Here is a 25,636-nt window from a genome sequence, read left to right on the forward strand (position 1 = left end):
GCAGAGACAATTAATCAAGCACTAAGCATGCATGAATTAATAGCAACAAATTCAGAGTAATTAGTGAAGAGGAAAAACTAAACAGAATTTAACAGTAATAATAGAACCTCAAAGAGAACTATGCTTGATCCTCAAGAGAAAACAACGTTGGAGACTTAGCCTTCCATTAATCAATCGAGAACAGAATTTTATTGCTAAAACGAAAAGTAACAACTGGAATTGCAAAACGAAAAAGTGTCTAAAAGAAGAAGAGAAGCCTAAAACTAAAAACGAAAATAGGAGAGAGAGAAGAGAGAGAGAGAGGAGAAGGGCCTAAACTAGAACCTTGGTGCTGTTATATAGTTTTCCAGCCCCAAAGCTTACAAATCTGTTTTAAATTCAAGCCCATAAATAAAATAAAATCAAATCTAGATAAGATAAGATAACATAAGATCTAGATGAAATAATATCTAGATGAGATCAAATCTAAATAATATCTAGATAAGATAAAGTCTAGATAAGATAAAATTTTGTAGAATAAAATAGTCTGCCCTCTTCAAGTCCAAGCCCAATTCTGGATTCAAGCCCAATGCTTCATTAATTCTTGAAATTAGATTAAAAACATCAAATTAGCTGAATGGGCTCAAATAATAAAACTGCCTAATTAATTTGACAATTAAGACTAATCAGTACTTAAAATGGTGCAAAAAAGGTTAAGAAATAGGAGAAAATAATGGCACATCACCTTCTCTTCTACAAACCACATGCTTGATCAAACAACATCCATACATTCCAATCCATCCAATCCATACAATTTTTCATACAATTCAATCACAAACACCTCATTCATATAAAACAAACCATTGAATATCAACATTCAACCAATTCACTATTCAAACAAGCTTTTATAAAAGCAATCAAACAAACAACTGAAATCTAAATACTGAAATTTAAATGACTAAAATAAAAGAAACTAAATAACTGATAAACTAAATTGTTCAAAATTTGTAGAAATTTAAAGACAAAACAAAATCTAAAAGTCCTGGTCATCATAAGGCTGCTCTTCATTAAGATCCAGCACTGGAGTAGCTGGTGCATCCTGTGGCTGCTCTGGCTCCATGGCTAGTGTAGATGGCAATGCATCCTCAAAGATGAGTGGAGGAGATGACTCTGGAATGGTCTCTGATGCATGTGCCTCCTCCTGAGCAATGTCTGCAGTAGGCTCAGGAGGAATGAGCTCATCTTCCTCCACAATAGGCTCCTCCTCTGCTGCGTCAGGCTCCTAGGCTGCGGAGGCCCTATCCCCTCCAACAGGAGAAGGCTAGACTCCTGGCTAGGCCACCTGAGTGTGGAACTCCTCCATGGACATAATAGAGGGTAGGCCCATACTCTGAAGGCTCTACATAATAATTACCTGCCCTCGGTGTAGACTCTGCATCATGGAGTGAAGCATCTGAGGAGTAAAAGAAAAATCTGTAGCAGAGGGATCTAAAACTGATGTCGGAAGCTGTGGAATCTGTGGTGCTGAAGTAGATGGTGCTGAAGAATCTGGTAGAGAAGCTGATGAAGGAGCAGGAATGTATGGTGCTGTAGAAGTAGGAGGAATAGAAGATGTAGAAGCTTCAGACCTCTTAGCCTTGGTCCCCTAAAAGTAACTATTGGATCATCTAGATTCCAATAGTTCTTCTTAATATAAGCAATGTTAATAGTAGGGCTCAGGCTCTCCAAGGATCTTGAGTCTGAAGTGACTCCTCTAGCTTTACATAAAGCTGTAATCAAGGTTGGGAACCCAAGCTTACAGGAGTCATGTTGGGCAGTGTGTCCTCATCAAATTTTATCAAGTGACCTCTGACCCTTACCTGCTTAGGTGATTTGTCTTCAGGGTCATATAGGTTTGCATAGAACTCTCTGACTATGGCAACATCAATGCTGCCCTCTGTGAAAGTGGTAAGCTTCTCATCCCATTTCTTTCGCATCAGTTCTTCTTTAAATTCATCAAATTTTGTGTGATAGACCACCACATTCCTCTCTGGGAGGATCTTCCTGGTGGTCACAAAGTCATTATATCTATCCCAGGCCTCTTGTGAATGGAATCTGGACCTGTCAAATCTGACCTGGGAAGATGAAGAAGTAGTAGACTTCCTTTTCTTAGATGCCATCTGCAAAACATAAGAACAAACAACAAGATTATCACAGGTTATTTTCACAAAAACAGAAAAATAAAACTAAAATATTGACTGGGCGCTTAGCGCAGCATGCTGGGCTTAGCGCACCTTATGAAAAACTGTTCATGGGCTAAGCGCGACAGGCTCGGGCTTAGCGCATGAACTCAAAAAATGTTTTTCTGCAGATTAGGCTTAGCGCCACAGCTGGGCTTAGCCTCAATCCACTAGTTTTTAAAACCGTAAAGGGATTGGGCTTAGCGCAACAAGGCGCGCTTAGCTCAGCCTTAACAAAAACAAACCTCAGGCTTAGCGCATAAGTGCGCTTAGCCTGAATACAAAAGCTACAAAACCGCAAGATGGTCGAGCTTAGCGCAGCAGGGCGCGCTTAGCTCGACCTTTATAAAACAAAGCAAGGGATTAGCACACATGGTGCACTTAGCCTTATTAACAAGATTAAAAACCGAATCTAAGTGGCGCTTAGCCTAGCTGGCCAGGCTTAGAACCTAACTACTTAGAGTATCAAGAATACTAGTGACGCTTAGCGCAGCAAGCGCTTAGGGTCTTCATCGTTCATGTTCATCAAAAGTGATGAACGCGCTTAGCGCGACATGGTCGGCTTAGCGCGATCATCTGAAACATCAAGCTTTTCCAGATGCGATGAATAGGCTAAGCGCAACACGCACGCTTAGCGTGTTCATCATGGTTCCTAACAGAACCTAGGTGTCTTTTCCCCTTTTAACCACATTGCCCCTAATGGGCATCTAGTCTACCTAGAATCCTAACTTAACTACCCTAAACTACAAACCCTAACCTAACAATAATACAAACCAAGAATTCAATAAATCAACTATCCTATGGTTTGAAAATGCAAATACATACAACATTGAGAAAGCACTTACTTGGATGATGTGAAATGCAGAGGAAAGCAATATGAATGCAGGGGAAGAGGTTTGCAAAATCACAGGCAAAAAAACACTTAAGCACAGGAGAAGCAAATGCAAAGGTGAGAGGTCTGGGTAAAACCCAAAATGCCTCAACCTTTGTTTTAAAAACTTAAATATGAAAGGGGCGCTTAGCACATCGCTACGCTTAGCGCGAAAATGAAACGTTTGAGTTCTAAAGAACCTGCACTTAGCCTAGCCTGGCGCTAAGCCCAACTTGAGGTTTCAAAATCCCGTAATGATCTGGGGCTTAGCACAGCATGCTGGCGCTTAGCGCTTTTTGCAGCACAAAATTACTAGCAACATACGCTTAGCCTAAGATATGAGACTTAGAACACAATCAAGCTTCCACTGATCGTGAGTAGTTCAGTCTTAGAACAATCAAGCATGCTAAGCGCTCCTCCACTTAATCAAAAATTGTAAGGATCTGGCGCTTAGCGCATCCTATCGCTAAGCCTAACCATGATGGTTTAAATCCCGAATGAGTCTGGGGCTTAACTCAGGATGGCACGCTTAGCGCTTCTATAAACAAAATGTTCCAGAGGAGGAGTGGCGCTTTGCGCATCACCTGCTGCTAAGCCCAAGTGATAAAGTTCAATTGTCGTAATGATGCTGGGCTTAGCGCAGTGATCTGTGCTTAGCTGAACTATTCAGCCAACATGTCAGGATCTTAAGTGCTTAGCGCAAGGAAGCTTAGGCTTAGCGCGTGACGACTTGGCACTTAGCGCAAGGGTTGTGCTTAGCGGATAGACATGATGCAATCCTACCCCCCAAGGGTATTGGATAGAAGACTCCAAGAGGCTTGGGCTAGAGCTACTAAAGAAGGCCCTAGGGTTCTCATGAACCTTAGGGTAGATTTTTAAGCCCATGGGTCAAGGTTGGATCCACTCTTCTTTGTAAATATTAGAATAGGTTTTTTCCTTCTTTTGGGCCTTGTATTTTGGCCATTCTAGTAGTATAGGGTTTTAGCCTTGTATTTCAGAGCATTTTGAGTAGTCTTTGTAGTAGGGACTTTTTTTTTGTATTTTCATGTATTTTGTCATGGGGGTGAGCTTAGCTATTATAGGGAGTGTGTAGCTAAGCTCTAGCTTCTTTAGGAATCTTCTTAAGGAAGCTTCTCAAGGAAGTTTTCTCAATGAAGCTTCTCAAGGAAGTTTTCTCAAGAAATCTTCTCAAGGAAGCTATCTAGTCTATAAATAGAAGCATGTGTAACACTTGTTGTAACTTTGATGAATGAGAGTCTTGTGAGACACAACTCAAAGTTCAACTTCTCTCCCTTTTTCTTCCTTCAATTTCGTGCTCCCCCCTCTCTCTTTCTCTCCCTCTTTCTTTTCCTCCATTGAAGCATCCTCTCCAAGCTTCTTATCCAAGGCTCATCTTGGTGGTGAAGCTCTTTCTTCCATTGCTTATTCCCTAGTGGATGGCGCCTCCTCTCACCTCTTCTCATTTGTCTTCCGCTGCATCTCCATGGTGGAAAATCACCATTAAAGGACCTCATTGAAGCTCAAGATCCAGCCTCCATAGAAGCCCCACAAGCAAGCTTCCATCAAGTGGTATCAGAGCACAAAAGCTTCAAGTAGGTGCTCCTTAAACCTCCATTAACTTTTTGCTTTACCTTCTCTTCCATTGTTGTTTCTTCATTTTTCTCCATGTATCACCACACATGTCTTGTGCTAAATGTTGTTAACATGATTCTTTAGAGTTTCCACCGATTAAACTTGCTATAGAAGCTAGACTTGATTTCCTATGGTTCAAATTTCTTGTTCTTGAACCATGAATTGTGTTGAGTTTAGGTTCCTTTGAGTTTTTGTCTTGTTATTTTTTGTGGCTGAAACCTAAACCACAAAATTCTTACAAAAATATTAAAGTAGAAGAAAACCTCAAAAATCTAGAGTGACTTGTTCACCTATTGTAGTTTTGTCATAGAAGTCATGTCTAGTTATGAAACTTGTCACATAAGACTTCTTATGTTGTGCTGAATTTGATTTTCTTGTTTCTTTGTCTAACTCATTTGTTCATGAGTGTATGAAATTCTTTTAGCCTATTATTTGATTTGAGTCAAATCTTTCATGTTAATTAGTCCTTAACATGTTCATGCAAAATTCATAGAGAGTCTTTGATTGTGAACCTTTTCTTGAACTTTTAGGTTTTCTTATGATTGTGTCTATCGTGAATTTGAGTTTTGGTGATTGAATTGCTGACTGAAATGTTGATCCTAAGTGAATATTGAACTCCTAAAACTGTGGTAAACAATCCTAGTGAGTTCAACATACATAGGAAGGTTGAAAGTAAGCCCAAGGCAATCAATATACCATGCTTAAAAAACAAAATCGCTGGTGCTGGCAGCTTGGACATGTAAAAATTACTGAGAATTGGTTACTTCAAATTTTGAGCTGAAATTTTTACTGAACTTTCTAGACATCTGGAAAAAATTTAGAAAAAAAGAAAAAAGTGATTTGGATAAAAGGAAAAAATACGAAAAATCACACAAGTTGGCAGGAAAATCAGTATCCAGGAAAAAAAAATGAAAGGGAAGTGTGCTTGTTGTTTTTTGAGTCTTTTTTTTTTCAATTTTTTTACTCTACTCTAGAGCCATTCTAAGTTTCTCTTTGAGTCCTAGCTTGCTTCTATGTCCTTTTCATTGCTTTAATTGTTGAATAATCCTTGAAAAATTGTCTTGTTAAAACTCCATTGGTTTAGCTTTCATTTCATTTTTTTTTTGTCTTTGGTTATTGCTTGTCTCTTTGTTTCCTTATTTGTGGGTTGCCATATAGGGAATTGGAAGGAGGATTGGTGTTATCCCTTGAAGAATTTGAGTCAAGAAAAAAGGGCAAACCACCTTAAGAGCTATTGGACTAAGAAGCACTCCAAATTGAGTGAATCACCAAAGAAATAACAACCACCAAAATTGAGGACCGTTTTGTAATTTTGTAATTTGCAATTTACTTACCTTCATTGCTTTCAAGTTTTGTAACAAAAAGGTGTTTCATTGGAAGTGTGTTGGGAGCCTCCAATAGGTTACCAAACTTCCATTTGTGTGTAATAATTTTAGGCAATTTTTCCTTAGGATAGTGAGTGTTTTGTTGGGAACCTTGAATGTGGTCATCCAAACACTCTTAGGATTCGCCTAGTTTACATTTCTTGCTTACTTTCATAGCTTATTTCCTTTACCTTCCATTGTCAAACCGCCTAGATAGCTTTCATTTTACCAATTAGTTTTTTACCTTATCTTTCACACCTCTTTTAGTGTTTATTTTGGCTAGTTTCAACCATAGTTTCTTTTACCTTTTGTTTTCAAACCTCCAACAAGAAAGAACCACAACTTATAAACCAACATGAGTCATCATTCATCTAGTGTTAATGGCGAGGGTACTAGTCATAAAGACCCTTTATCTAGAATCTTAGATGAGTTGAGTTCCATCAAGTTATGTAAAGAAAAACAAGAGAGAAAAGAAAAAGGAAAAAAAGAGTGGAAGAAATAAGTCAAGATGAAAGAAAGAAAATAAGAGAGGAAGAAAGAAGAAAAATAATGAAAGAAATGAAAAGAGAAAAACATGCCTCCTATAGTAGTCATAACTCTTGCAAAAGCCTAAGTGAAGAACTTTGTGACTATTACGAAGGAAGGCATAGGTCATATCTTAGACATCACTCCCATAGGAGAGAAATGGAAAGAAAGCCTCAAGAGGCTAACATTAACCTCCCATACTTCCATGGGAAGGACAATGTAGAGGCTAACTTAGATTGGGAAATAAGGGTAGAGCAACAACTTAAAAAGAAGTCTACTTCAAAATCTTATGGCTCTCACTCTTATCCAAAGAAAGACCAAGGTCAAGGCATCTTAGGGGTGACACCTTCTAAGCCAAAAGATGATAAGGCGAAGACAATAGAAAAGCAAGCCCCTAAGGCTAGTATGCAAGAGAAAACTAGCTCTATAAAGTGCTATAAATGTCTTGGAAGAGGACACATTACTTCTCAATGCTCCACCACAAAAACCATGATTATGAGGGGCCAAGACATTTATAGTAGCCAAGATGAGGCTACTACTTCACCTTCCTCTAGTGAAAGTGAAGAAGCAAAAGGGGAAAAATCTAGTGAAGAAATCTACCCCCAAGAAGAAGAACAACCATTAGTGGTTAAAGAGAAGTGTAAGGAGGTAAGTGTGTCCTCCAAGAGTTTAGCTAAGAAGGAAACTCATTTTACAATAAAGACAAACATTAAAGAAACTTTCCCTCTTAGACAACCTCCACATTTTCTCTTTTGTAAAAAGACACTTGCTAGCATATCCACACCTCTTGCGCTTGAGTTTATTCCTCAAGTAAAAAAGTTGTTGGATGAGGGTTTGGTTTGCAAGAGCTTAAATCCTTGTGCTTTGTTGGGACCCAAAATAGTTATTATTAGGCACCAAGTCCCTAAAATAGGTGGTATGATGAATGTTTTGAATGGTGCAACCATCTTTTGTAAAATCACTCATGCACCCAACATCTTCATGGTGTGTGTACATAGGGACCCATTAGGTAGGTTTGTTCTTATTTTTAGTTTTAATACAAACTTAGGTACTCATATGGGACACCTTAGGTTTGTCATACTTTTTGATAGGAATAATCAATATGAAAATACAGAAAAAGGTATGTTTTATTGCGTTACTTTTCTTAATTTTTCAAATAGTGATCAAAGGGTTCCCATGAACCCTAAGAGAATAAAGGTCATTCCTGAGTGGCCCACTCCACCAAGTATAAGCAAAATTTGGGGCTTCCATGACTTAACAACCTTTTACAAAAGGTTTGTCCCATATTTTTCTATACTTGTAGCACCACTCATTGAGTTGGTGAGGAACCATGTTCCTTCATGGGAAGATGCCCAGGAAATGGGTTTTCAGACCTTACCCTACCTTAACATACCCAATGCCACTAATATATATGTTTTTATTCTTTTTACAGGTGTTGAGGGAAGGAGCCCAGAGTGTGAAGAACCTCGGGATTTGAGGTCAAATTCTTTCCAAGGTGGAGGGGATGATGCAATCCTACCCCCCAAGGGTATTGGATAGAAGACTCCAAGAGGCTTGGGCTAGAGCTACTAAAGAAGGCCCTAGGGTTCTCATGAACCTTAGGGTAGATTTTTGAGCCCATGGGTCAAGGTTGGATCTACTCTTCTTTGTAAATATTAGAATATGTTTTTTCCTTCTTTTGGGCCTTGTATTTTGGCCATTCTAGTAGTATAGGGTTTTAGCCTTGTATTTCAGGGCATTTTGAGTAGTCTTTGTAGTAGGGACTTTTTTTTGGTTTTTCATGTATTTTGTCATGGGGGTGAGCTTAGCTATTATAGGGGGTGTGTAGCTAAGCTCTAGCTTCTCATCTCAAGGAGGTGAGCTTAGCTATTAGAGAGGTGTGTGTAGCTAAGCTCTAGCTTCTTTAGGAATCTTCTTAAGGAAGCTTCTCAAGGAGGTGAGCTTAGTTATGAGAGGGGTGTGTGTAGCTAAGCTCTAGCTTCTCAAGGAAGTTTTCTCAAAGAAGCTTCTCGAGGAAGTTTTCTCAAGAAATCTTCTCAAGGAAGATACCTAGCCTCTAAATAGAAGCATGTGTAACACTTGTTGTAACTTTGATGAATGAGAGTCTTGTGAGTCACAACTCAAAGTTCAACTTCTCTCCCTTTTTCTTCCTTCAATTTCGTGCTCCCCCCTCTCTCTTTCTCTCCCTCTTTCTTTTCCTCCATTGAAGCATCCTCTCCAAGCTTCTTATCCAAGGCTCATCTTGGTGGTGAAGCTCTTTCTTCCATGGCTTATTCCCTAGTGGATGGCGCCTCCTCTCACCTCTTCTCATTTGTCTTCCGCTGCATCTCCATGGTGGAAAATCACCATTAAAGGACCTCATTGAAGCTCAAGATCAGCCTCCATAGAAGCCCCACAAGCAAGCTTCCATCAAGACTTCTGTCAAAAAAAATTTCTAAGTCTTTTTCTGTCTATCTTTTCACACACCAGCCTTAAGACCCTTTGTTCATAACTTAATAAGCTGATCATCAATCACAATCACAAGCAAATGTTCTCATACATGCAAATGAAAATAAACTAAAATGAGAGAGAGAAGGGAAAGAAAAGCTAGGTTACCTTCCAGTAAGCGCTTTTTTAACGTCATTAGCTTGACACATCATCCCGTTATCCTTTCTTAAAGTGTAGAACAGAGTTTATTCTCTCAATGGCTCCACCATGATACAACTTAATCCTTTGTCTATTCACTTCCCATGATCTGTCAGGATCATTAGATTGAGGATCACAAAGCTCCACTGCTCCATAGGTCTAGCTTTCTTGAAAAGAAATGGTCCAGACCATTTGGATTTGAGCTTCCCAGGAAACAATTTGAGTCTTGAGTTGAAAAGCAGTACTTTTTGTCCCGGCTGAAAGTCCCTTTTTAGCAGCTTTTTATCGTGATACTTTTTAAATTTTTCTTTGTACAACTTTAAAGATTCATAAGCATTTAATATCATCTCTTCTAGTTCCAATAGCTTCAGCCTCCTTTGTTCTCTGGATGCTTCTTCATCAAAATTCAAAAACTTCAGGGCCCAATACGCCTTATATTCCATCTCCACTGGTAAATGACAAGACTTGCCATACACCATTTTAAATGGAGATAAACCTATTGGCGTCTTAAATGTTGTTCTGTACACCCATAAAGTATCATCCAATTTAATAGACCAATCCTTCCTAGTAGAAGCCACTGTCTTCTCCAAAATCTTCGTTAATTCCCTATTTGATACCTCTGCTTACCCATTAGTTTGAGGGTGATAAGGTGATGCGACCTTATGTGTTACACTGTACTGCTTCAACACCTTCTACAACTGATTATTGTGAAAGTGTGTGCCCCCATCACTAATTAAAATTCTGGGTACCCCAAATGTTGAGAAAATGTTCTTCTTTAGAAACTTAACTACCGTTCGGGGTGGCCACTGCTTCTACCCATTTAGAGACGTAATCAACAACCATAAGGATGTATTCATTTCCAAAGGATGAGGGGAAGGGACCTACAAAATCAATCCCCCAGCAATCAAATACCTCCACCTCCATCATATTTTACAGAGGCATTTCATTCCTTTTTGAGATACCCCCAGTCCTCTGGCATTGATCACAATTCAACACATGATGATGCGTATCCTTAAAAAGTGTGGGCCAAAAGAACCCAGATTGCAAAACTTTAGCTGCCGTCTTGTCTCCACTATAATGGCCGCCACATGGAGAATTGTGACAGTGCCATAATATATCTTTGGCCTCTTCCTTTGTTACACATCTTCGAAGGAGGTTATCAACTTCTATTTTAAACAGATATGGGTCATCCCAAATGAAAAACTGAGCATCATGAAAGAATGTTTTTTCTTTGCTGCCAAGTTAAGTCCTTGGGAATGATTCCTACTGCTTTAAAATTGGTCATATCAGCAAACCAAGGTCTCTCATTAATCATGAACAAGGTTTCATCGGGAAATTCATCTTGAATCTTCGTTTCTTTTGAAGTGACTTCTTCATTGATCAAATGTGATAGATGGTCTGCTACAACATTTTCAGAGCCTTTTTTTTTATCTCAAATCACCAAATCAAACTCTTGTAGCAACAAAATCCATCGTATCAATCGAGGCTTAGAATCGGCCTTATTGAGAAGATATTTAATAGCTACATGATCCGTGTAGATGATAACTTTTGATCCTACCAAATAAGATCTGAATTTTTCCAATGCATAAACAATAGCCAACATTTCTTTTTCTGTGGTAGCATAGTTAACCTATGCATCATTTAGAACTTTGTTGGCGTAATATATAGCATGAAAAATCTTGCCTTTCCTCTGTCCAAGCACTGCACCTACAGTGTAATCACTTGCATCACACATTAATTCAAACTCTTTTCCCCAATCCGGTGCTATGATAACTGGAGCAGATACTAATCTAGTTTTAAGATCATTAAATGCTTCCATACATTCCTCATTAAACACAAAAGTGACATCCTTATTCAACAGATTACTAAGTTGCTTGGTGACTTTTGAGAAATCCTTTATGAATCGCCTATAGAAATCGGCATGCCCCAAGAATCTTGTCACTTATTTAACATTCATTGGAGGAGGGAGTTTTTAAATAACATCGATCTTCGCCTTGTCCACCTTAATCCCTCTCACTGAGATCTTATGCCCCAACACTATGCCTTCTTGAACCGTGAAATGACATTTTTCCCAATTGAGCACCAAATTAGATTCTTCACATCTCTGTAGTACTTTTTCCAGATTTGTCAAGCAACCATCAAAAGATGATCCAAAAATAGAGAAATCATCCATAATAACTTCGATGTATTTCTCTACCATATTAGAAAATATTTCCATCATGCATCTCTGGAATGTAGCTGGAGCATTGCATAGACTGAAAGGCATACGCCGATTAGCAAATACACCAAAAGGGCGGGTGAAAGTTGTCTTCTCCTGATCCTTGGGGTCTACAACAATCTGATTATAATCGAAATATCCATCTAGAAAACAGTAATATGACTGCCCTGCTAGTCTTTCAAGCATTTGGTCCATGAAGGGGAGTGGATAATGATCTTTTTGAGTAGCATCATTCAACTTTCTATAGTCAATACACATTCTCCACCCTGTGATAGTTCTTGTTGAAATCAATTCATCCTTATCATTTTTGATGACCATCATTCCTCCCTTCTTAGGGACAACCTGTATGGGACTGACCCATTCACTGTCCGAGATGGGGTAGATGAGTCCTGCTTCCAGTAATTTAAGTACCTCCTTGCGCACCTCTTCTTTCATGATTGGATTCAATCTTCTCTGAGGCTGCCTTATTGGTTTGAAATCAGCTTCCATATTAATTTTGTGCATGCAATATGATGGACTAATTCCCTTCAAGTCATAGATGTGCCATCCGATTGCAGCTTTATGCTTCTTCAAAATTTGCACAAGTTGATTTTCTTCTTCTTGTCTCAAAGAACTGCTAATGATAATTGGCTCGGATTCCTTATCTTCCAAAAATACATACTTTAAATGAGCAGGCAAGGTTTTCAACTCTACTTTAGGTTTTTCTACTTGCCCACTATTCTCTAATTCTTCAAATGCATTATGTTTCTCAAAATTTTCTCTTGAACCATTTAATTCTTGAATGCAAGTCTGCACTTCTAGTTCCTCCTCCTTGGTTAGGCATTCAACATGATTGACTAGTGCTCTTTCCAAAAGAGAGTGTAATACCATGGCTACAGCAGTTGATTCTATCTCTTGTTCTACCATATTCAGATCAAAGCAGGTTTTCTGATCATGAGGGTGCTTCACTGCTTCAAATAAGTCGAAGGAAACTTTTTGATTCTCCACACCCAATTCTAATTTTCCTTTTCCTATATCTACTATACAGCTTGCAGTGGACATGAAAAGGTGTCCCAAAATTATGGGAATTTCAGGATCCTCCTCTACATCCATCACCACAAAATCCGCAGGAAAGACAAGCTGCTTAACCTGAATCAAAACATCCTCTATTACTCCATTCGGCCTTGTAATGGAGCGATCAACTAACTGTAAGGTCATGCGGGTGGGCATTATCTCTAACTCCCCAAGTCGACGACACATGGAGAAAGGCTTTAAGTTGATACTAGCTCCCAAGTCTATGGGAGCTTTACCCACAACTACCTCACCAATTGAACACGGTATTGTGACAACTCCAGGATCCTTATGCTTAGGTGGAAGGATGCATTGAATGACCGCACTACAATTGCCTTCCACTAAAATTCTGTCACTATGAATGTACCGGTTCTTCTTCATTAGCATCTCTTTCAAGAATTTGGCATAGAGTGGCATTTGTTGGAGAGCTTCTCCAAAAGGCAAAGTAATTTCCAGCTTCTTGAAAATGTCAAGAAATCTGGCCAGATGACGCTCTTTCTCTTTCCGGGAGGGTACCAATGGATAAGGTGCCTTCTTGCCTTCAATAGGAGTAGCTTCCTTCTTCTTCTCATTAGTGGCCTCACTCTTGCCTTTCTTCTTCTCATCTTCACCAACCTTCTCTTTTTGTTTTTCATTTTTTGAAATTCTGATACTGAGGACAGATGTCATACAGGATGTCACGACATCGCGCTTCAGAACATGCAGATTGTATATGACAGTATGAACAGATTAAACAAGTAAATAACACAAGAGGATTGTTAACCCAGTTCGGTGCAACGTCACCTACATCTGGGGGCTACCAAGCCAGGGAGGAAGTCCACTAAAATAGTATTAGTTCGAAGATCTAACAGCCACTGTATACAACCTTCTCACCTAACCACTACCCATGCAACTTCTACCTAAGAGCCACTCTTAGATATGAGAACCCCTCTCACTCCCTCTCAATCACTCACCCGTGTTTACAAACAAATCAAGAACACACCAGAGATTGCTCTCTGAACAATAGAGATCAACTCTACACACTCAGGTCCAACACTTGATGTTAGGGTAACATCAAGGTGGCTCACAAAACACTCAAGTCCCAAAACTCACAAAATAACTCTTCAATCTCGGACTTGGTAGAAAACTCGTGCAGCCTTCATGTTTATATAGCAGTGTGCGTATCTGGGCTGCAACAACTTGCGCTGGATAAGATCTATCATTCTCCTGAAAAATCTGCACTTAAAGATCTAAAAGATAAAGTTTGATCTTTTAGTTTTTATCTTTAATCTTTAATCCCTGAACGAACTATTCAAGTTTGTAATTCGAACTTTAATTATCTTTTAATTCGTTCCTAAAGATAGATCGCCTAATCTGTTGCTGACTGCACATTAATCTGTTAAAGGTATAACAGATTTATGTGTCCAGTATTTTCGGGCAGGATGTCCTGGACATTGTATCCGACATCGTGGATCCTGCAGCTTCAATTCTTCATTTGACATTTTATCTTGCCTTGTGCATTGTGCAGCCCGATCTGATTCCTTGTCATAATGTTAGACATCATGTGCAGCAACTCCAGCTTTCCTTCATTGTCTAAGTGCTTATGTTTTAACAAAATTTTAGCCAATCTTTTAAAACTCAGTAAAGCTAAGCACTAACATTTTTCATATTTTTTTCTTTTTCTATTTCTATTTCTTTTTCTTGATAACATTTTATTGGTGTCTCTTCTTCTTTATCAACTTCAGCTTCCTCATTAATATCTTCAAGTTCAACAAAAGTATCCACTGGGTCCAGTGCCGGCTGAGTAGCCAACTGTTGTTTAAATGCCTCCACCTTCTGATCAGCTCTTCTTTCCTCAGCTTGGATTGCCATTTTGCTTCTAGTCATCACAACCTTGCACTCTTCCTTCAGATTCTTCTCCGTGTTTGTTGTAAAACTGCTGGATGATTTTTCTACTAATTGCTTTGCGAGCTGGCCCACCTGAACTTCCAGATTCTTGATAGCAGACTTTGTACTCTTTTGATTAGACATTGACACTTGCATGAACTGAGTAAGAGTCTCTTCCAACTTCGTGGTTCGGTCATAGAGATTTGGCATCTACTATTGTGGCCTTGTAGATGCACCACCTTGGTCTCTGTTAAACTGGTTACCAGGGTGATTTTGCCACTGTCTCTACTGTTGATATTGCTGGCTATTTTGGAATCCGAAAAATCCACCTGAATTGAAATTGCCTCTAGGCTGATTCCCCATATAATTAACCTCTTGTGTCATCTATTCTTCATTGGGAATGCAACTCCCAGAGTCATGAGCTCCACCACAGATTGAGCATCCTGCTACCTGCAAAATAGAAGAATGTGAAGTTTGTGCAGAATAAAGTTGAGTTGGCAACTTACTAAGTGTTTCTGTTAGTGCCTCCAGTTGCTTAGATAGCAACTTGTTTTGTGCCAACAAAGCGTCTTGTGATGTAAGCTCCAGTAAACTCTTTGTGGTTGGGATGTGAGCTCGGTCTCTCAAAATGGCACTATCACTAGCAGCCATGTTTTCAATCAAATCCATTGCTTCCTTAGGGGTCTTCATTTTGATTTTACCCCTAGCTGAAGCATCTAGAAGCTGCTTAGATTGCGGTCTTAACCCATCTATAAATATGTTGAGTTGTATTGGTTCAGAAATACCATGAGTGGGAATTTTTCTCAACAATCCTCTAAATCTTTCAAGTGCCTCACTTAGAGATTCTTCTGGGAACTGATGAAAAGAAGAAATGACAGCTTTGCCTTCTGCAGTCTTTGAGTCAGGGAAGTACTTCTTTAAGAACTTCTCTACTACTTTATCCCACGACTTCAAACTGTTTCCTTTAAAAGAATGAAGCCATCTCTTAGCTTCTCCCGACAAAGAAAATGATAACAGACTCAACCTGATTGCATCTGCTGGCACATCCGCCAACCTAATAGTAATGCATATTTCTATATAGGTGGCCAAGTGAGCGTAAGGATCTTCACTAGGTAGACCATGAAAAAGATTGTTCTGAATCAGCTATATCAAAGAAGGAGGATAAGTAATTGACTGGGCCAGCACCTTTGGTGGTGCTATACTGGTGAAAAATTATGGCACAGTAGAACTTGAATAATCCTCCAAGGTTACTCTTCTTGGCTCTTCTGCCATGATTGGTTCTTCAACAAGTTCAACAAAAGAATGCCCTGCAACAGGAAAACTAGAAGATGCCTCAGAAGATTGAGGTTCCTCTGATGGAGTTGCTGCTGCTTCCAAGTCTTGCAAAAAATTTCTGTTTCTTTCCTTGTTAAGCCTCCTACAAGTGGCGTTAATCTCCAAATCAATGGGGATCAATTCACTTGCAGTAGATCTTCTTTGCATACAAGAAAATAGAACAACAATTATCCAGTTCAAAAGAAAAAATGAATGTGAACTAACAAAATTATAAAATCAAAGAATCAATAAACCAAACAGAAAAATTAAAAGCAATGCAGCAAAACTGAACTAAACTCTTCTAAAGAATCTAGTTCCCCGACAATGGAGCCATAAATACTTTGTTAATCCGGATTCCCATGCAGTAAATTTGTGCAAATTCTTTTCCGTCCAAGGAATATGTTCAAGGGAATCCCGGTTTTCCGGAAAGCGCACTAGATCGTCAAGTATTTAAAATTAAAATAGATGAATCCGAGTATCGAACTCAAGGAACTAGTCTTAGATAGAATTTTATTCAGAATTGAGGCATTGACGGAACAAACATTGATAATTGATGATTTAAAGATAAAAGTAAACTAATTCTATGCTGAAAACAATAAATGTAAGTAAATGAAATTGACAACGGTAGGTAAAGAAGTTGGGTCTTTCTAACAAACAAGCTGATGTATATAAGGATATTTCTCTCATCAATCATGCTTTTGTGTTCTATGTTGTAGCCTAAGATACTGAACCACGATCCCTACTTAGACTAAATTTGCCCAAGCTTCATCCTCAGATCCCTCTTGTTGGACTAAGCTTACTTTAAACAACCCTCGTAGGTTTAGACTAATGTCACCCATGCTTCGCTCACAGATCCCTCTTGTAAGACTAGGCTCAGATTAGTTAGCCCTCATAAGTTTAGCCTAATTCAAACTAAGCTTCGTCTGTAGATCCCTCTTGTGAGACTAGGCTCAATTTGAACAGCATTATTGTAATAGCATAATAGAAAACCTAAACTTAACCTGCAGATTCCTCTTGTAAGATTAAGCTTAAGGCCTGCTTCTAACATGTTCTCAGATAACAATACATTTCCCAATGATAAAGTCATCTAACTAAACACACAAATGGGTGATCAGACCAAGAGCATGCAAAAATAAAGCATAGAAAGAAGCATTGAACACATAAACACAATCAATTAGATATGAAAATAATTACATCAGCTGTTCATTAGAAATCCTTAACAAGGGTGCTTAGCCGGCCATTACAGAAAAACCCTAAAAAAAAAAGAGAGTTAGAGTGCAGAATAATTGTTCCTTCCAAAGAAGGGGGATCCCTCCTCCTCTTCTCAGCCTCTCACAACAACTCTACAGCTCAATAGCCTTTCCTCTTGTAAGACTAGGCTCAGATTAGTTAGCCCTTGAAAGTTTAGCCTAATTCAAACTAAGCTTCGTCTGTATATCCCTCTTGTAAGACTAGGCTCAATTTGAACACCATTATCGTAACAACATAATAGAAAACCTAAACTTAACCTGCAGATTCCTCTTGTAAGATTAAGCTTAAGGCCTGCTTCTAACAAGTTCTCAGATAACAATACATTTCCCAATGATAAAGTCATCTAACTAAACACACAAATGGGTGATCAGACCAAGAGCATGCAAAAATTAAGCATTGAAAGAAGCATTGAACACATAAACATAATCAATTAGATATGAAAATAATTACATCAGTTGTTCATTAGAAATCCCCAACAAGGGTGCTTAGCCAGTCATTATAGAAAAACCCTTATAAAATAGAGAGTTAGAGTGCAGAATAATTGTTCCTTACAAAGAATGGGGATCCCTCCTCCTCTTCTCAGCCTCTCACAACAACTCTACAGCTCAATAACCTCTCCTCAACTGAGAAAACTAAGTTTCTCTGCAAAAGCTTCTCCTCTTGTTGTCTTCAGAGTTTCTTCCTCGATTTTCGCACTATGCACAAGCTCTGCTCTGATGATTCTCTGCTAGGTCTGATAGCTTAACCTAATTGTGCACAAAACAGGCTTTAAATAGGCTCTGAAATTACGACGCTGCGCTTAGTGCCACCCTCGCGCTTAGCACGAGTTAGTGGGTTAGGGCTTAGCGCCCTCATGCATTGAGCCTGGCTGAAGATGCCCTCTGCGTTTAGCGAGAAGATCTCGTGCTTAGCGCACGACCTTGAAATGAGTGATCTGTCAGATTCTCTGTCGCGCTTAGCACGTTGAAGCTGCGCTTAGCGTGATGCTCGCGCTTAACTTTCAAGGTAGGTTGTGCTCAGCTGCCATTTTCAACACTTCAAGAATTGGCCTCTTTTAACCTGAAATTTGCACATATTTTATCATTAATTCCAATTGAGAATACTCTAAAGACAACTTTACAAATAAAACAAGATTTATTTACAAATTCCTATGACAATAACTATAAATTGGGAAACTATACAAGTTTTGGAAAAAGTTTTCTATACAAAAGTTAGTTGTATAAGACGACTAACAATAACCTAACCATATATACAAAAGTTTTCTATACTAAAATAGATAATATTATTGAACTTAATTGTAATTCATCAAATTATAAGCACTAAAAACAACCAATTTTAAAGCACAATGACTCAAATAAATTATTTTACAATTAATACCACTTCCAAAATATAAAAACAAATACTTACAAATGAAATATGAAACTATACTTATTTAAAAATATTTAAATAATAATACTAATTACATTTAAAAAATAAACAATAAAACAACTTTTAAAAAACTAAAACAAAAATTAACTTACAGATTAACAATCTATATGTTACTTACGGATTGTTAATCCGTAAGTTATATAAAACTTATGGATTATCAATCCATAAATATTATATAACTTACGGATTCATAATCCGTTAGTTTTATACGCAAAAAAAAAAAAAAAACTATCGAAGAGAAGTTGCAGCTTACCTTCTCTATTAACAATCACACCAATCACCACCACAATCACCACTTATCGACGTACCTCCGTAAGACTTTTACCTCGATCAAAGCAGACACAATGGACCTCTCCTCTCATGAGAATGAATGAACGCGGCGAGACCAACTGAATGAATGAGTCAACAAGGTGAAAGAAAAAGGTAAAAGGAAGAAGAACTCATAAGACTATTTTTGGAATATCATAATATTGTTGGGTGCACAAGTAATATGTCTAGTGCACAAAGCAATAGGCGAAAGTGGGTGGGGATTCCCTCCATGTTTATCATTGGCCCAGAATCTGAGAATGGTGATAGTATAAGAGTGCTGCTAGGTGCACCCAACATTTTTGCTGGTGCACCCAACAGTTGATGCGAAAATACCTTTGTACCCCTGGCTTAATTTTTTTTTAAAAAAACATTGTTCATCTCTCTCCCTCGCTCCCTCCCGTGTTGGCCTTCTTCTTCCTCGTGACCCCTCACCATTTTTTCTTCTTTTTGCTGGCGGGAAGTGATTTCGGTCACCTTCCTCACCCCTGACCTCATCTAAGCCGCGTTCTCCTTTGTTTCGTTTCGTTTTCCTCACCCCTGACCTCATCAAAGCTTGACCTCAGTCCTCCGCACCGCGTTCCCGTCGTGAGCGTCGTCTTCTTCCTCCGCGCCGGGAGACTGTGTTCTGCGATCGTGGTGGTCGTTGGTGTTGAGTAGCCCAGGCATTTTGAGGGTGGTGTTCTCCCTCCGCGTCGGCATTGTCGAGGTAAGCAGCTCTTCGTCTTCGATTGTCGGTGTTTTTATTTAATCCGTAATCATTTTATAGTTGATCCATAAAAACTAGTTAGCAGAAGTGAAGATTACGGATCAACTTGATCCGTAACTTTCATCAACCATCTTCGGATCAAGTTGATTAGTAAGCTTCTTCCGGATCAACATGATCCGCAAAAGCTTACGGATCAACTTCATTCGGAAAGTGTGTAATCAAAGTTTCCGGATCAAGTTGATCCATAAGCTTCTTCCGGATCAACATAATCCGGAAAATCTTACGGATCAACTTGATCCGGAAAATGTGTATTTATATATTAATTTATATTAACAGTCAATCTTAATTTTTTAAAAATGCTAAATATTAGATGAATTGTGAGAAAATTGAAATTTATTTATTAATTTATATTAACAGTCAATGTTAATTTTTTAAAAATGCTAAATATTAGATAAATTGTGAGAAAATTGAAATTTATTTAGTAGTTAGAAAAAACCATTAAGAAAAAACATTGGCTCATTTTTAAAATTTAAATTTAATTAGTAGTTAGAAAAAAACCATTAAGAAAAGCCTCCTGATTATAGACATTTGATAAAAAGCCTCATGATGAGTAGTTAGAATGGTTAAGAAAAGCCTTGGCTCATTTTGGTAATGCATCCACGTCCTGATTGTAGACATTTGATAAATAGTTATTTGATAAATTTTAATTCATTATTTTTAAAAATAATTACATATCATAAAGAATAATATGTTAGCCCTTTTAATTATGAAGTTATACCAAGCAATTTCTTGTTAGAGTATACTTAACTTTGTTATTTTTGTAATATTTAGCATTTTTTTAAAAATAAGATTGAACGTGAAGGTTACGAATCAAGTTGATCCGTAAGGTTGTTTAGGATCATGTTGATCCGAAAGAACCTTACAGATCAACTTGATCCGTAAGATGTGTAGACAGTTTACGGATCAACTTGATCCATAAGCTTATTTCGGATCATGTTGATCCCAAAGAAGCTTACGGATCAACTTGATCCGTAACCTGTGTCAACACAATTTACGGATCAAGTTGATCCATAAGGTTCTTCAAATCATGTTGATCCAGAAAAGCTTACGGATCAACATGATCCGTAAATTGTCTGAATCTGCATTTTAGAAATTGCTAACTCTGAATTTTGTGTGTTTTTGTTTCTGAAATTTGCAGCTTACTTCATCAAGGCTATTTCTTTGTCAGAAGGTGTTCTTTTGAACTCTGAACAATGTGAGTACTTGATATGTTTGATGAATTTTTTTTCAACGTTTAGTAATACTTTGGTAGAAGAGTAAATATTGCCTCTAATTTGGATCAAAAGATACCTAGTGCTTGACATGTTGACATATAGATAAATAGTATGATTGATTAGCATGAATTATGATTATATATAGATATATCCTCTTTCAGGGAATTATCCAAATAGTATATATTGATTAGCATGAATTATGATTATATTGAGATGTTGACAATTTTCTTCATTTAAAAAATTCCAAAAGATACCTAGTGCTTGTATGAAATTATCCAAATATTCCAAACCATATATTGCTACTAAAACTAGTCTCATTATTACAAACATAAAAATCACAACTAGATAGAGAAGAAGTCAAGTAGGGCAACTTCTTAGCAGATGTTATAGCAAACTCAAGCCTTGTTTGATTCTGCAACTGTCTGCAGCAAGACATGGCAAACTTCAATTCGTGAGAAAGTTCCAGAGTGTGAGAAGTAGCCCAAAAATTCACACCAAACATTTTCCTATAGATGTTAACTTATGTACCTCTTCATTCTTGCCCTTGCCATTAGTGAAGAACTTATAACCGCTACATAAGAGTACCAGAAACATAAAAATTTCAGTGATAAAAATATTACCTTCTTGAATATGCAGATGTAGAACAAGAGCAGGTAGGGCATGCTTTAAGACTAAAAATTATAGATATGGATACTCATGTTCTTGTGTGGCTTGTTATGACTCCCAATAGCCGCTACTTCAATCAAATATAGATTTCATTGCAGAAAAGAGTCAATACCTCAAGATATAAACAAGCAATTTGGACACACTTTGACAACCTGAATGCATCATCAATCACCCTGATAAAATAAATGAAAGTACAAATAAGTAGAAGAGAGACATTTTACATTTTGGGTGAATTATAATCATAATAGTTTACACAAGAAAATAAATATGGGAGGTAAGAAATTCTGAGACCTCATTCCTGAATCAAGGTCAATACCACTAAGCATTTGAGCTGCTTTTGACCATTGTTTCTCATATTCATAAAGCTCAGCAAGTTTCTCTCTAATAACTAAAACATATGATAAAGCAACAAGTGGCCATTAGAGTAATTTTGAGTCAACCAAATGCAAGAGGAAGGAAAAATTTATACTTAAACATGCATTGGGTGATGGTGCTTTGCTGTCCCAAAACTTAGGGGAGAGCAGAGGAGGATTCTACTAGTTGAGGTCAAGCTTGTATCTTTCCAAAAGGGCTATAATGTTGCCAATACGATAATGACTCGGTAGTCAACATCAAAATGTGGTCAATCTGAATATCATGAACTAGCATATGAGAAAGTATCTAAAATCCTAAAGTGACTTAACCAGGCTTTCAATGATTTTAATCAGTCACTTAACCATGCTTTCAATGATTTTAATCATTCTCATTTGTCATCTGGCTTTGGTGGGTTTGTGAGACTCACGCATGTCAACTTATCTGATTCTAACTTTGAAGGGGATATTGCTTCCCAAATCTCTCATCTTTCCAAATCAATGTCACTTATAAGCAATGCATATATCTTAATTTCAAAGTGAATATCCTTTTTCTACCAAGTAGTGCCTGAAAAAACATAATGCCTATATGCGTTAGACCAATGAAATTTGAGAGAATGAAATCAGTGATGGAATTTGTGGTACTCATTTGCAGATCATGGTTAGGACCAGAGGATTAGGTCGTGCCTTAGGTCACGTTACTGGAAGAGGTGTGGACCGAGGAGATCGTGATGATTTTGATGATGCTCCGCAGCATCAATGGCCTACCGCATCCGCACGGAGGCAGCGAATCCCTGTGACTGCAGCGTATTATGAGCCAGTGGTCCCTATGCCAGATGTTGAGGCTGACGTATTTTCGGATGACCTGATGGCACCAGCTGATGTAGAGGACATTGTGGCAGACATTCTTGCAGACACAGGCACGCAGGCTGTTGAGGATGAGCATGAGGGATTTCTGGGTGATCCGAGCGACCCATCCGTGCTGACCCAGTATGTAGATCACGTTGCTTGCAGCGTATAGACGAGAGAGGTATTTATAATATTTATTTTTAGTTACATGTAAATTATACTTTATGATTGAAATTAGTTTTCCTTTAAATGATGATTTTAATGAATTTTGCGTTCCTTTATACTTCAATTCAGGAGCGTCCTGAGTTGAAGTTATCCTCTCAAGGGAGGAAGGTCCATAGTTTAGGCAGGCCTTTCCTTGCCATTGAGGGACTAGTTGCTGGGATAGGACTAAGTCCTCTGATCGCGTGTTCGGTAGACACCGGTGATCGGGGACTTTTGTCCTCATTTATCGAGCGGTGGCACCGGGAGACGTCTAGTTTCCATCTCCCGATGGGAGAGCTCACGATCACATTGGACGACGTCTCCTCGCTTCTGCATCTGCCCGTGGTTGGTGACTTGCACGCCTTTCAGCCCTTACACGTGGATGATGCGGTTCAGATGCTGGTGGACTTATTGATGGTCTCTGTAGAGTCTATCAGGGTTAAGATAGGCCAGTGTCGTGGATAGCAGCGGCTCACGCATATCTTCATCATCTTCTGGGTTGCACTCTGCTTGCTAACAAGAGTGCAACTAATGTGCATGTTGTGAACTTAAAGGCCCTTCGTGACCTCAGTCAGACCAGGAGGTACGCATGGGGAGTGGCTGCTCTGGTGCATATGTACGACTAACTGAACGATGCCTCTATTAGCAGCAGCCGACAACTTGGCGGTTACATCACACTACTGCAGGTAACAAATATGTTTTTCATTCGTTGAGGTTCAACAATGTTCAACTTTAAATTTTGTTAGACTTTCATTATTAATGTTTATCATTTTGATGTTACATCTGTAGTGCTGGATTTACGAGCATTTTCCCTCAATCGCGGAGTCCACTGCTAATCAGGACTATGATGAGGACTCCCCGCATGCGTGTAGTTGGATTGCGACGAAGAAGACCATGAAGAGCATACATACACCGGCGTACAGGGAGCACCTGGACCGACTCCGGATTTCAGATGTCTGTTGGATCCCGTACGGGGAGCACCGACCGGTCCGGGACTTCCATTTGATATCATGCTATTCCGGTCTCCTGCGCTGGGGGCCTGTTGCTGTTTATTACCGACCAGAGAGGGTCGTGCGGCAGTTTGGATACACGCAGACCATTCCTGCTCCGCCTATCAATTCATGGGTGTCGTATGATGATATACACGACAGGTGGATGCACTACTCAGATCATATGGTTCCAGCATGTGAGGTGTGCACTGTGCCAGGTCAGTGTGCCAGTGACTACATGGACTGGTTCTTCCGCATCTTCCATCCTTTCATGACACCAGGCCACGCATCAGATCCTCTTCCAGATGGTCATACCCTGCAGTCCCGAGTCGTCCCTCAGGCCCCATAGACAGATATCCCTCACGTGCCGGAGCCAGGAGCACCGTCGACATCTGCGAGGCTCGCTGTTGAGGAGCCAAGACATGCAGTGGTAAGTAATACTAATAATTTACGTAATTTACATTAATATTTTTATAATAATTTGTGTAATCTGTTTGTTTTGTATTTAACAGGACGTTTGCCATGGGATTGCTGAGAGGTTGGAACGCCATCTGAGTCTAGGGGTGGTCACGCCAGGCTCATCGACACATGAGGTGATCGAAGAATGCCTTAGGATGGCTAGGAGTGTGGCACAGGACCAACTAGTATATGTTAGGTCTCGACGCAGGCGGCACATGGATTAGGCATAGTTTATTTACATATTTTATATTGATATTCGATGTATATACAAATATTGTACATGAACCCATTTCATTAGTATTGTCGGTTTTATTTATTTCCATTAGTAATGTTAGTTTTATTTATTTCCATTGATTGTGTATTCCATTTGCCTAAAAACCTAGAATCGTATCTCATATTTTACATTTGTGTCTATATACACGCGTGTTATTAAAATGGTCTAGTTAACTTAGTTATAGTATATGTAAATTATTATAAATGGTCTAGTTAACTTAGTTTACCAACTAATAAAAAGTAATTTTTAATATAACTTTAAATATAATTGAAATAAAGAAGTTGAAAAGGGTGTAGAAAAGAATTAATTAAACAAAAAATGGAAATTGAAATAAAGAAGTTGAAAACATGGACACACATGCTTAAAAAACTTCTGATTAAAAAAAATTATAATTTTATTCTATCAAATTAAAAAAAATTTAAATTTGTCTCCTTAGATAAAAATCCGTATTTATATTTTATAATCTTATAATTTTATAATTAGGCGTAACATTTATATTTTATTTTAAGAGACTAAAAAAGAAAACCTTCTAATTTGAGAGACTAAAAAATAAAACCTTCTCATCTTAGTTAAAGCATTATACAACATATTAAATTAATAATTGACTCATATAATTTATTTATTTTCTTCATTTCCATATTTTGCATCTGAGTTAAATGTACTTTGTTAAATATTTTTAATTATTAAAACATTAAATTATTTTTAATTGATGACAAAATGTATTTTAATTAAATTATTTTTATAGTAGTTTGTTTAAAAAAATGAACTAAGGTGAGTTATGATCAGTTTCTATATATCTCCATATATGTACAGAGAAAGGACAAGGGAAAGAGAAAGGGGGAATTTTTTGATGACTTTGTATTTTCCAACAGTGAATTAATGGGAGGGTGAAGAGAGGGGAAAGAAATAAGTGTTGGATTATTCTAATGGAAGAGGTTGTCGGAGGAATAAATATGGGGTGGGAGGTGTGTTGTAGGGTTTGATTGGAAAGCGGTGGTGGGTTAGTAATTGCAAGTTTTTTTCTCTTTCCAAACTGCCATTTTGAACCAATTTAAAAAGATAAATTATCAAAATATATTTTTAAAAATATAAAGGATCAAATTAAACAAAACAAAAAAAGGACCAAATAAGCCATTTGGTCTAAATTTTTTAATTAATTTATATTTATTTTACTTTTTATAGAAAACTAACCTATAAATAAAAATGTGTAATAT

General features: G+C 38.1%; 1 protein-coding gene across 1 annotated transcript; it reads left to right on the forward strand.

The window, feature by feature from the left end:
- Positions 1–22,305: 22,305 nt before the first annotated feature.
- Positions 22,306–24,038, forward strand: LOC114373146 (protein MAINTENANCE OF MERISTEMS-like). Its single transcript, XM_028330682.1, has 4 exons — positions 22,306–22,662; positions 22,791–23,138; positions 23,222–23,308; positions 23,490–24,038. Exons 1-4 carry the CDS (start codon positions 22,306–22,308, stop codon positions 24,036–24,038), a joined length of 1,341 nt encoding a protein of 446 aa, XP_028186483.1.
- Positions 24,039–25,636: the final 1,598 nt, after the last annotated feature.

Source organism: Glycine soja, chromosome 11 (genome assembly GCF_004193775.1).
Source record: "Glycine soja cultivar W05 chromosome 11, ASM419377v2, whole genome shotgun sequence".
NCBI lineage: Eukaryota > Viridiplantae > Streptophyta > Magnoliopsida > Fabales > Fabaceae > Glycine > Glycine soja.